At 36.7% G+C, this 11191-nt stretch overlaps 3 protein-coding genes across 3 annotated transcripts; 1 reads left to right on the forward strand and 2 right to left on the reverse strand.

The window, feature by feature from the left end:
* Positions 1 to 2573: 2573 nt before the first annotated feature.
* LOC145887703 (acetyl-coenzyme A transporter 1-like) lies at positions 2574 to 9023 on the reverse strand. Its single transcript, XM_082978884.1, has 10 exons — positions 8716 to 9023; positions 8415 to 8596; positions 7902 to 8073; positions 7732 to 7843; positions 7171 to 7382; positions 4255 to 4436; positions 3893 to 4013; positions 3694 to 3805; positions 3381 to 3487; positions 2574 to 3049 (listed from the first exon to the last, which is right to left on the reverse strand). Exons 1-10 carry the CDS (start codon positions 8941 to 8943, stop codon positions 2888 to 2890), a joined length of 1590 nt encoding a protein of 529 aa, XP_082835010.1. The 5' UTR covers positions 8944 to 9023; the 3' UTR covers positions 2574 to 2887.
* Positions 4594 to 7131, forward strand: LOC145912934 (phytanoyl-CoA dioxygenase domain-containing protein 1 homolog). The gene is made up of 8 exons (XM_083000400.1): positions 4594 to 4617; positions 4777 to 4933; positions 5052 to 5128; positions 5540 to 5677; positions 5841 to 5999; positions 6114 to 6248; positions 6333 to 6445; positions 6817 to 7131. The coding sequence occupies exons 1-8, from the start codon at positions 4594 to 4596 to the stop codon at positions 6977 to 6979; spliced, it is 966 nt and encodes a 321-aa protein (XP_082856526.1). The 3' UTR covers positions 6980 to 7131.
* An 889-nt stretch (positions 9024 to 9912) lies between the features above and the next one.
* Positions 9913 to 11159, reverse strand: LOC145906892 (B9 domain-containing protein 2-like). The gene has a single exon (XM_082994358.1). It carries the CDS (start codon positions 10921 to 10923, stop codon positions 10396 to 10398), a length of 528 nt encoding a protein of 175 aa, XP_082850484.1. The 5' UTR covers positions 10924 to 11159; the 3' UTR covers positions 9913 to 10395.
* Between the last annotated feature and the right edge of the window lie 32 nt (positions 11160 to 11191).

Consider the following 11191-nt stretch of genomic DNA (forward strand, 5'->3'; position numbering starts at 1 on the left):
GGTAGGCAACACGCAAGAATATTCAATTATGATCTCATAAACGATAAATTTGACTGTAAACAAATACCAGGTTAACTGTACTAGGTCGGTATGTTGTGATGTAGCATGGATTTTTGCTTTAGATAATGATCATTAATACAAATACCGCAACTTTGAGGTATTTAGGTGGCCAAGAAGCACAAAGGAACTATTAATTCTGCGGCCGTGAGACAGAGTTCGCTAAAATTAAAAGATCACCGCGTTTTACCTGGAGACGTACCATATTTAGAATCATGTGGTAAGTTGTTTCTGTTCCCTGAGGAAAGATAACATGAGATTTACAACAAAACAATTTCTGGCGTGTTCTAGGGAAGCAGGTTGACGGTTTTAGTTAGTGGATTTAAAAACATTCGCAAAAACATCGGGTACTTCCACTTCACAGTTTCAATTGCGAAAGGTTGGTTTGTTCTTGCATAAAAAGCTTGTGTTTATTTACCAATCGTCGGATATATGATATTCCACTATGCGTTTACCTATAGTAAAATTATTGCCGGTAGTAACCCCAGGCATGGGTGCAGCCAGATAAATTGCTCTGTACGAAAACACGTTTGTGATCGTTTTGACGTCATAATAGCCGGCGATTTGTTGTGGAACAATAAACAATGATTCTATGCGCGCATGCGTTTCGACGGGCAATTGCGGAGGGTCGGAGATTGTGGTCGTGATTTTGGTTGACAGCCCTTCCTGTGGGCTGGAGGTCTGGTCTGAATGCGCTACCTGTTGTCCTTGTCAATCTCATAAAGAGAAGGGCCTACCGCAGTAATCCTACGAATAACACGATGGCGCTTTCTGATGTAATGGAATTAAGCCAGGTGTAACCTGCATCCATAACAAGATCAATAACACTGTCCCAGTGTTTACACCTTTTACAGAATACCGTTATTACTCTTTCCGTCGTTGAAAGTGTGAATTGTATATTTGTTACTTGTCGTTGAAATACGACAAGCAGCTGCGATCTGTGTCATTACCCAGGAAATAGCTTTCGATGCAATCTCTGATAAACAAACCACAGGCGGTGAGTGTCTGGGGAACGTGCAACAAATCATGCTATTGTGCGCTCAAGCAGATTGGTCGGACTTGGTGGTAAGTTGCTATATATATCGGCAATGCGGCGAATTAATAACCTTAGCAGTCATAACAGGACATGAAATGGTTCAATTATCTGTTTCCACTCAAAACGATACGCGGTGTGGCGTTCATTTTGGCAGCTCCGTGACTGGCAAGTTTCAAGTACATAATTATGCGTTTTAATGCCCTGTAGTTTGTTTGTAGCTTTTGAGGAAAACCGGCAAGTTTTGTAAAGTTCAAAAGCCTATCCTTGGTGGGGATCACGTTTGGTTATCAAATTACTGTGGTTAGTATTTGATTGCAGTTTTTCTCATAATGAAATGAACGAGTGCTTTTCTTTCCAGTCCCATCGCCACCAGGAACCGCCCGCTCTCATTGTTGTGAAACTAGCAGTGAAAATGCTCTTTACATATTTCCTTCTGTCGTAGCCTGCTGTGTTTTCCGGCTCATAAAATTTAATCCTTACCTACTATACAGAGTTTACTTTCGGTTCACAATACAAATATTTTTATAATGACCTTTTAATGATGACCAGCAGCCCTGTTTGCAACTCTATATTAAACATACAATTTGCTCCATTGCTTACACAAAAATATCTATCTAGAAAACCCCTTACTAGTTCCTCATGGGTCAAAGGCCGACAACCTTTACCATAGCAGGAAAATTTTCTGGCAATACTCGGATCCGCGAAAAATGTGATAACTGATCAGGGGTTATTTCGACCCTTTAATAAACATTCTGGCGAGTTCTGTGGAAGCAGGTTGACGGTTTTAGTTAGTGGATTTAAAAACATTCGCAAAAACATCGGGTACTTCCACTCCACAGTTTCATTTGCGAAAGATTGGTTTGTAACCTACTTTCATGAAAAAGCTTCTTGTTTATTTACCAATCGTCGGATATTTGATATTCCACTATGCGTTTACCTTTAATATACATAAGTGCGTTTTCAAACGTGTGAAAGCAACAATAGCAAAAGTGGTAATTTTGCATTCATATAAGTGTTTTTTTTTTCTGAATAAATGCACCGTTTCTATACAGCAAAAACAGATAAATGAGCCGCGGGGTGCCGACCAATGTTACGTTTGCATTCAATTACTTCATCGCTAAATCCCTTGATATAATCCGTGGGCAAAAGTAAACATTAAACCCATGTAAGCATTGACAATGCGGTAAAGCTGGTAATTGACACTGATAACATGCATGTTTTGCCACATCACGAGTCGACTACTACCCTATCTTGGCCATCAGGTTTTAGGTCGGCTTCCAATTGGTATGTCATCGTAAGCAAGAGCATTTTGGTACCACCACATGGCCAAACGGTTGGAAGTATCTTCGATATATAACTTATACATGTACTGACTGCGGTCTTGCACGTGCCAACGCAGTGCTATAGTTGGCTACACAAGCAGTTTATTTATTAACTTTGTACTAGACAGAAATCAAAATAAAACAAACCAACATAAAACAGCTACCACCGTTTCTGTATTTCGACTCTTCGCCATAAAACTACACACCGAGAAATCGTGAAAAGGCGTGAGGACATAATTATGAAAACTGCGGTAATGCAACAAAAATAAGTTTTTGATAAGAAAAGTGTGAAGACTATAAAAGTGACTTGAGTGCTTTCAAACCTACGTTTATATATTATTCATTTAGGACATAAAGTAATTAAAAAACCCATCAACTACTACATAAATACTTTCCCTGACAAATACTCTTGCACCCGTTTCGACTGAATACACTAAATGAGAATTAAACCACAATTACGTGACGTTTTGCATCATGTGGGACATTTCCACCTATCAGCGTCAAGGTCCTGCAGGCGTCTGGTTGACCTGGATTTCCACAAGAGCCAGGAGATACCAAGTATTACGCATACTGCAACTTCGATGTAATAACCGTCTACTGACATCTTGCACTGTCCGCCCGTTGCTATGCATTCCTATGCCAAAGATATATTGTTTCATTACAGGAAATACAAACACAATGAATTGAAATTACTTTCAAAAATTTTTTGTCTGAAGAAAAAACCATAACCAATCCCAGCAGTCACTTGATAATAGGTTAATTATTTTTTAAATTGATAAAACAATAATCAACATCCATAAGTATTCAAAATTATCGCAGATTTACTTTATAAATCACAATCGTTGAAAAACTGTCCATTATCTAACATTTTCAAAAAATGGATTAATTTTTTTGTGTACATTTCTGTGCCACATATTACTGTTTCTAAAAGTTTTCCGCTGTTAGGACAAAATTTGTAAACTTGCCTCTTTTGTGGATTTGTTACAATACTGAATTTCATCTTTGCCACCGACACAATAGTTCCACGTCAGGTCATCGACATACCATAGGGCCAGAGTGCTTGGCCAATTACCTGTCAACAAAAACATGACTTACTGCACATTAATATTTTTAACATTGTCCAATGCATTGGAAATATTCTAGATGGTTGCCAACAAAGGTAACTAAGAGATTAAGTATTTGTAGCAAAAAAAACGAAATAAAACGTTTACAAAACACAGCAACGCCTTTGATGTGGTGTCATTGAACCTAATCACAAAAATAAAGTTACTTTTTTACCTCCTAGGTTAGCCACAGTGTTGAGAAGGGTCATGTAAGTCCCTCCTATCCTAGGGTCGCTTATTTTAGCATTGAAAGCCATCGTTGACACAAACATGCTGTAGAGGGCAACCTAAACACAAAAAATCCAATTCCGTGCAATGTTAATATATAAAAAAGATCCGGAAATTTAAATTGCACTTATGGTTGGATCAAGTACCTGGTGAAATGAATAAGTGATGAGAATGAAAATGAAATAAATATATGGGTAACTGCCGTCTTCCTGTTTGAACGATGGAGTCACATAAACCACCACAGCTAACCACACAGTAAACACCAACCTGTATTTTGAAAGATCAAAGTGCATGTAAACAATGAGAGTATTCCTCTTTTATAATAACTTACTGTAAGGGTTGCTACCGTTTTATATTTAAATCTGTAGATCTGTTAAGTTAAACTGTCATATTATTAGAAATTAGTCTATATGTATGTAGTGCTGTTTGAGTAGCTGTTACAAAATTAGTTTGTCTATATTTACATCACAGAAATATGCATAAATGGTAACTGTATAAATTCTGTTACCTCCACTTAACGGCTCTGAGGAAAACATCCATGGGTCTTGGACCGGAAGTGTATTTCGCAATGATAAGTGGAAGAATAATTTGAAGAGGAGTCATCGGAATCGCAAGCAATGCAAGACTTTCCTTGTGAATTCCACATTCTATTAACTTTAAACCCACTATAGATTCAGATGCAAATCCAACCTGAAAAGTTATGGGATAAGTGAAAAGTTTGCTGTGTGAACAAGTGCAAACGCCTGGGATAAATTTGTTTACCCGACAGAAATAAACATTGACTTAAGGCAGGCATATTTAACGTTACACAGTCGATTGGGAGCTCTGTGCAGACTGCAGCTTAAATATGAAGGAGCTTTACACAGAAAAGGTATCCTTAATAGAAAGTTAAGTGTTGCAATGTTAACACTTTCCATAAAATTGCTTTAGTCTACATTGTGAGTTAAATAAACAGTATGGTATTGCAACTTTGTGCCAAGAACAGCCATGTTAGAATTTTTTTTATATGGCTGTGCATCATTAAAAAAATTTTCAGGTGCTTCGGGAGAACAAAGAGCCTTTTGTGGATCCGACGACAGGCATCAAGGATTGGAGCACAGTACACCAAAACTCTGGACTTCTGGGAAATGAGTTCAACTTCAACAGTTTTAAATTAACTAAAGAACAAATTCAGCAATACAGGGAGGGTAAGAAAACAATTAACCTTTTTTTATCAATCACCATGTACATATGACATGATGTTTAATGTTTTTGCCGTTAAACATTATTTACAAAATCCAACTGAGAGATTTTGTTTGTTTTAAGATGGTTATCTTGCCCCAGTAAAGGTTCTCACTGATGAACAGTGTGACCTACTGTTGAAGGACTATGAACAGTTTTTGGTATGTTCAGAAAGCACAAAACAAAATATTTTAGGAAAATTAGCCTTAACTAATTTCGTTTACAAAATAAAGCTTTTGATTCAAAGAAATTCTTTGTTTATCAGTAAACAGGCAAAATTGTTGGATATTTTAAAATTGCTTCTGTAAGTAATCCTATGTTGTTTGTTTGAAGTTGTCATGATGTGCCTGTATTTACAAGCATCATCAGTATCGCCAAAAACACGAACAACACAGTTGTTTAGTGATACCGATATATCATGAATAAACAAACGACATAGGATTACTTACAGGGGTTGTTATAAAATTTGTTATTGAGGTTTGATGGCCATAAACACAACAGGAGATTCAAAGTATACATACAAACTTCCATTTTTTTAAAAATTGGGAATAAAAAAAATATTTTTTATGTAGCAAGGAGATGGGCACCCATTCTTCTATGAATATCACAAAAACCAAACCGGGGATATAAGCAATGTGCTCATGCATGCACTTGGACACTGGAGAATTACTCGAGCCTTTCATGACCTTGTGTTCCATCCTGCCATAAGTGTACGTTAAAATTTACTTAATATTTTTGGGGCAACTTTTCATTATTTTATATGTGAGAGCTGCAGACAGTAGTGTACACAGTTTCAACCTATAGGGTCCCATCAGTGCAGCTGGTAATTGTGGCACTGGACTAGCTTTTTAAATTTTGTATTTAATCTGCAAGGTGCCTTCATCACAGCTGATAAACCCAGCCACGCAGTCAAGCAAAGTGAGATTTTGGCACGATCAGTTGTTTGCCAAGCCGGCAAAGTACGGAGGGTGCGTTGCTTGGCACCAAGATTACAGTTACTGGACAAGGACATTTCCAATGCAACACTTGACAGTAAGATAAATCTTATTTCTTACATGGGGAACTCACATTGAACTACATAACTTTGCCAATATGAATTACAGGCAAATGTGTGTGGTATGGGGTGTTAAATATGTTAATGTGTAGATACATGTGGCTTTGGATGAACAAACAGAAGAAAATGGCTGCATACATTACATACCAGGATCACATAAATGGACAAGAGATGAAAAACCTTTACCAGTAACAGACTTTAACTTTAAAGATATGGAATCCATAAAGGTATAAAATTGGCACTATAGGAGTCAGTTTATGTAAAGGTTTGGTAATCTACAAAAAGAAATAAATGAATTTATTTGTACACAGACCATTCTTACAGATGAAGAGAACCGAAACTTTAAACCAAAACCTTGTAAGTTGAAACGTGGTGAAGCCAGTTTTCATCATCCATTATCAGTACATGGTTCTTATCCAAACAGGTAAGAAAATGCAGAATACCAAGGTTTTTTTCAAATGTTATTTTTTAAAAGTGTAGCTACAACATAAAATTTGTAGTGTGTGTAATACAATCAATTTACATTGAATCAATTAATTCAGCCAATGAGCGACATATATATGTTTTTTATGCAATGAGTAAAAAACAAATTTTAAAATCGAAAATGTTGGTATATGTTTTTTATCTCTTGTAAATCCCAAGTGCAATTTTATGTACACACCATATTTTGGTTCTGCATAGATTAAAAAATTGTTCATTTTTTTGGGGGAAATAAACAAACGCAAACATTTCAATTAGCTACACAGTTTTTTTTTGGTTTTTCTTTTGGTCGACACCCATAGACATGTTGTTTAGGTCAGACAAGCCAAGAAGAGCAGCTGTTGTTAACTATATTGCTGATGGAGTAAAGTCAAACAGCGATGAGCCACTACTGGAAGGAACTTATCCAATCGGCAGGGGCAATACAATGGCAGGACAATTCTACCCTCTAATATTTGATCCATCTAATTTAAAGTAGTGTTGATCTGCCTTATGTTTAAGTTGTAATACTTTGTAAACTCCTTTGCTGTGTATATATTCCTTAAAATAATGGGATTTTGTGTAAGATTTTCAAGCAACGATATTCGTCAGTGCAATGATGTTTTAGAAACTGTACTTCTACATTTTTTGAAAAAATACGTGCTGGTTAAAATGTTACGTTTTTCTTACCTTTACAGTCAGCAAAATAATGACATATTGCAAGACATTGGGTAGACACACAATTTTCCACAGTAGCTTGTATGCTGCAAACACGCCATTCGTTCCAACAGGACCAGTTCCGTCTTCTGACTTCTCATGATGCTTCTGCTTGTTTTCTTTTTTAAGGACCATCACCAGGGTGGTGGTAACAAAAAAGACAATCGCCCAGAAATACATAAAACCTAATCACAGAGTTATGATCAGTTTTGGATAGGCCAAAATCAATTAAAGGCAAATTATGATCATTTAAAAAAGTACTGCCAAATTTACCCTGCAGAGTATTGCTGTGATTCATACTATACGCTCAGACATATCAAATAACCTTTTCCTCACCACTTTTTAGCTTATTGTTACACACATACAACATTGTACATACACTTAAGGTGCATCTATGTAAAAAATACAATAACCTCTCATAATATTCATATATTTAACCAGGAAGCTTTGCACATATTAACAAATAAGACAAAGTCTCAAAATACACATTGGTGCTATGTAACCCAATTTAACATAAGTTTATGTGTGTCTTACTTGCAAGTGTAAGAATTCCCTGTTCTTGTGGTATAGTACGAAGATACTTGTTGCAAAAATCTGCTGATTCAAGAGCAAGAAAAACAACATAGCCAAGAAAATAGCCAGCAGTCTAAAAAGTACAATTGGTTTAATCCACACCACTTTAAACTGGAATAGTGTTATTTTACCTGCCCCACAGAGTTACATGTTGACGCCAGACCAACGTTTTCTTTTGAAAGCATTGTTAATGCCCAACCGTCAACAGCAATGTCTTGGGTAGCAGCACAAAAGTTAAGTACAAAAAAGCTAATTGTCAGGTTGAGAACATCAGGGGATGCACTGTCCAGTATTGAATCTAGTCTAAAAAATATTTAAATAAGCAAAATACAATCTTACTTACTAAAATTAAAAAAAATTGGTTTAGTATGGGCAGTGTGATACAGTATCATTGACATTTCTTTAGCATTTGATTGCTGATAACCCTTCCACACATCGCCAAACATTATTGGACCCTAATAAAAGAATACTTCTTACTCAATTCATATTCATCTACTCTTTGTTCTAATTTCAAGGATCAGTTATGGGATTCAATGAAAAAATGTGCTTCTTTGACACAAGTGCGACAAAAGTACCCAGGAGTAGAGACGTATTTTGTTAATTGTTTCAATGGAAATAACTCGACAAAGTACTGAAATAAGTACCTGAATGAAAGGATCAGCATTACAAGCCCAATACAATACTGAGTGGGTACCAGCCAACTTTTCCGACGGCCAAACTTAGCAAAATATGCCCCATCCACGATGGGTGCCCAAAGCAACTTTAAACTGAATGGCCAGAATACAAAACTGAAGATCGCCTGTTGATGATAATCGACTTTTTTGCTCTGAAACAAAAATGGAATCATTGCAAAACATGTCCTTTTACAAAGGATACATGTGCTTACTTGTCTACACTTATCAGATAAACACATATTTTTGTCACAATAAAGCAAGTTGTTCTTACTGCTAAAAGCATGGGTATGCTGCCAGCCAATCCTAGAGGAATTCCTTGAAGAATGTACAAGAAAAGCAGAAGCAGCACACTTGATCTGTCTTTGTACCACCATGCCATTTTGGGGGTATCAGAGGGTTTATCCTCTAGAAGAGCATTTGTATCTTCATGGTTGGTCTCCAGGGTTAGAGATGTGTTGGCTTGATCTCTTTTTCTAGCCCCGCTGTTTTCATTTACCATTTCCTTTTTGAGACAATGGGATCGGATCAACCCACTAAAACGAGTTTATTAGACTCAGTTACTATCGCTTTGAATTTTGTAACCCTAAAAGTGTAATTAGTGTCATAAGTTGGCCAATTTTGCAATGCTACATGATAACCCTATTAAAATTTTCCTGTCTGCAGCTCACGAAGTCGTTGTTGGGACAGTTTTCTACGAGATGTTGATCACAACAATTCTACACTAACATAAAGTTTCACACAAGAGTCCACGCAAGACGCAACACGTTGGGCTCAAATCAGGGGAATCTCCGTGGGATTTTAAATGATGACTCATGTTACTTTTGATGACAAACATATGGCGCAACTGCGTCATATGTCGACGTGTACAATATTGAAAACAGCTCATTTCAACAGAAGTCGGCAATTCTTATTGGAACATATGGTGTATTTTTTAAGCTTTTATGTTGGAACTAACTGGCTTTTCTGTTCTGTCTGTGATTGTGTCTGAACGAAAGCACAGCCATTTCCCAGGTCGTTGTAATGTAAGGCAGCTTTCGAATTGATTCAATTTTTTTTGCTTTACCAGTTCGGATTCGTAATATCTGACCTAGTTATTCGTTTCTTTGAATCGTACAGTTACCGGCATAAACACAAATCAATTTATGTTTACAGTATATCGAATGGTTTTACATTAAAAAGACATAACAGCGATTTATATGTCAAGATCGACTCGTTTAAAGAGAAGTGAATAACTTACCTGTTATTGTAAAACCTCGGCCCGAATTAAATCGTTGAACATTTTATCTTTTTGGTAAACCGACATTTTGCACTAATTCGCCTAACCAGAGAATTAGAATTATATAGTTGTTTAACAAGTCTGGTTCCATCTCACCAAAGCATTATAAACCCAATGAAAGTGAGAATTTCTAGCTTGCACAATATTACTCACATCCGCTACGAAGCCAAACAACTACAAACGTAATTTTGCTGAAGCAAATTGCCACAGTGACAAAACATGTCTTGTGCTAAAAATCACACAGAAACATACATCCGTTGGACAATTAAACTGAGTGACTTGATACGAAAGAAGCGCGCACATGTCATGTTTAATCGCTGATTACTGCTTGCTTGTGTTGGCTATTTCGGCAAATTTAAACGGAGGAATCGTGTTTACTGACAACTAGTAAATAATACAAAACCATACTAAAAAAATTAGCCAAAACATACCAGGCAATTCAGTGAAAACATTATGTCAAGTGTTTACAAATTTTTGAAAACTACTTTATCAAATTACACATTGTGCAACAAAAGAGGACAACAATCGGTGTACATTGCGTAACATATTAGATGCACCAACACCAAACTAAAATACTAGCAAGTTAGCACAGTGTTTATAAAAAGCTCTGAAAGGAAGCTTCAAAACAAGGCACAAAAAATATAATCACACAAAAAACAACAAAACCTAAAACTATTAACACTCAACTCCATATTTGTCAAAGTTTCTGAAAATTAGGTTTAGTTTCAAGTGCACTTTTCCCATAGCTGTGGTACGAAGTTTGTACCGATCCGCCCCACTGTATATCAAATCTGGGTTCTTTAGCTGGGGGCAACCACCCACAAAATACTGCGTGAGCTCTTCTTGCATAGTGCCGATGGGCCTCCAAGTCACACATTCAATCTCATGGCAGCCAGGAGATGATGGTATGTGAACGAATCCATAGCCATATAACTCATTTCTTCCCAAAGTGTCCTGGTGCCACACTTGTACATGAATCCTAGGCCATCCTTGGAGTCCTTTAGCAGCATAATGCACATCAATGGGATGTGACCAGTAGGCAAACTCCTCATTTTCCGGGTTATCCACCTGCGTTTGACCTGCTTTCAGTCCAGCAATTAGCTTCCATGCTCCTCCTGCATGGATTCCCCATTTGCAGAACAAATTGTGCTCTGGAAACTCACTTGCACCCACTAACTGTCCAATAATATGAACCTCAGCCATTACTGACAAATTTCTGTCATGCTCTGTTATTCCATAAAACTTTCTTTAGATCTGTAACAAGCATAAAAATGTAAAATATATGCTTAAAATTGAAAAGAAAGTAGGTATATCAAATAAACACAGCCTATTATTTGAAACAATAAAAAAATACAGCCTACAAAGAACACATTTTAACATTAATGATATATACCACCACAATGAACTGAATGCATTGAGTCGTATGGGGTGGCATAGTTTTAATTTTAGTTTTTAAGAGACAGTTGACAAT

This window comes from Ascidia mentula, chromosome 1, assembly GCF_947561715.1.
Source record: "Ascidia mentula chromosome 1, kaAscMent1.1, whole genome shotgun sequence".
Taxonomy (NCBI): Eukaryota; Metazoa; Chordata; class Ascidiacea; order Phlebobranchia; family Ascidiidae; genus Ascidia; species Ascidia mentula.

Bases quoted from the DNA above. Each gene is read 5' to 3' on its own strand.
- LOC145906892 (XM_082994358.1), bottom strand. From the start codon at position 10,923: ATGGCTGAGGTTCATATTATTGGACAGTTAGTGGGTGCAAGTGAGTTT.
- LOC145912934 (XM_083000400.1), top strand. From the start codon at position 4,594: ATGAAGGAGCTTTACACAGAAAAG. The intron at 4,934-5,051 runs GTAAGAAAACAA...GTTTGTTTTAAG, and splicing joins AATTCAGCAATACAGGGAGG to ATGGTTATCTTGCCCCAGTA. The intron at 6,249-6,332 runs GTATAAAATTGG...ATTTGTACACAG, and splicing joins AAGATATGGAATCCATAAAG to ACCATTCTTACAGATGAAGA.
- LOC145887703 (XM_082978884.1), bottom strand. From the start codon at position 8,943: ATGGTAAATGAAAACAGCGGGGCTAGAAAAAGAGATCAAGCCAACACA. The intron at 3,806-3,892 runs GTACTTGATCCA...TTTTGTGTTTAG, and splicing joins TCACTTATTCATTTCACCAG to GTTGCCCTCTACAGCATGTT. The intron at 3,050-3,380 runs GCAAGTTTACAA...TCTTTGGCATAG, and splicing joins GTAACAAATCCACAAAAGAG to GAATGCATAGCAACGGGCGG.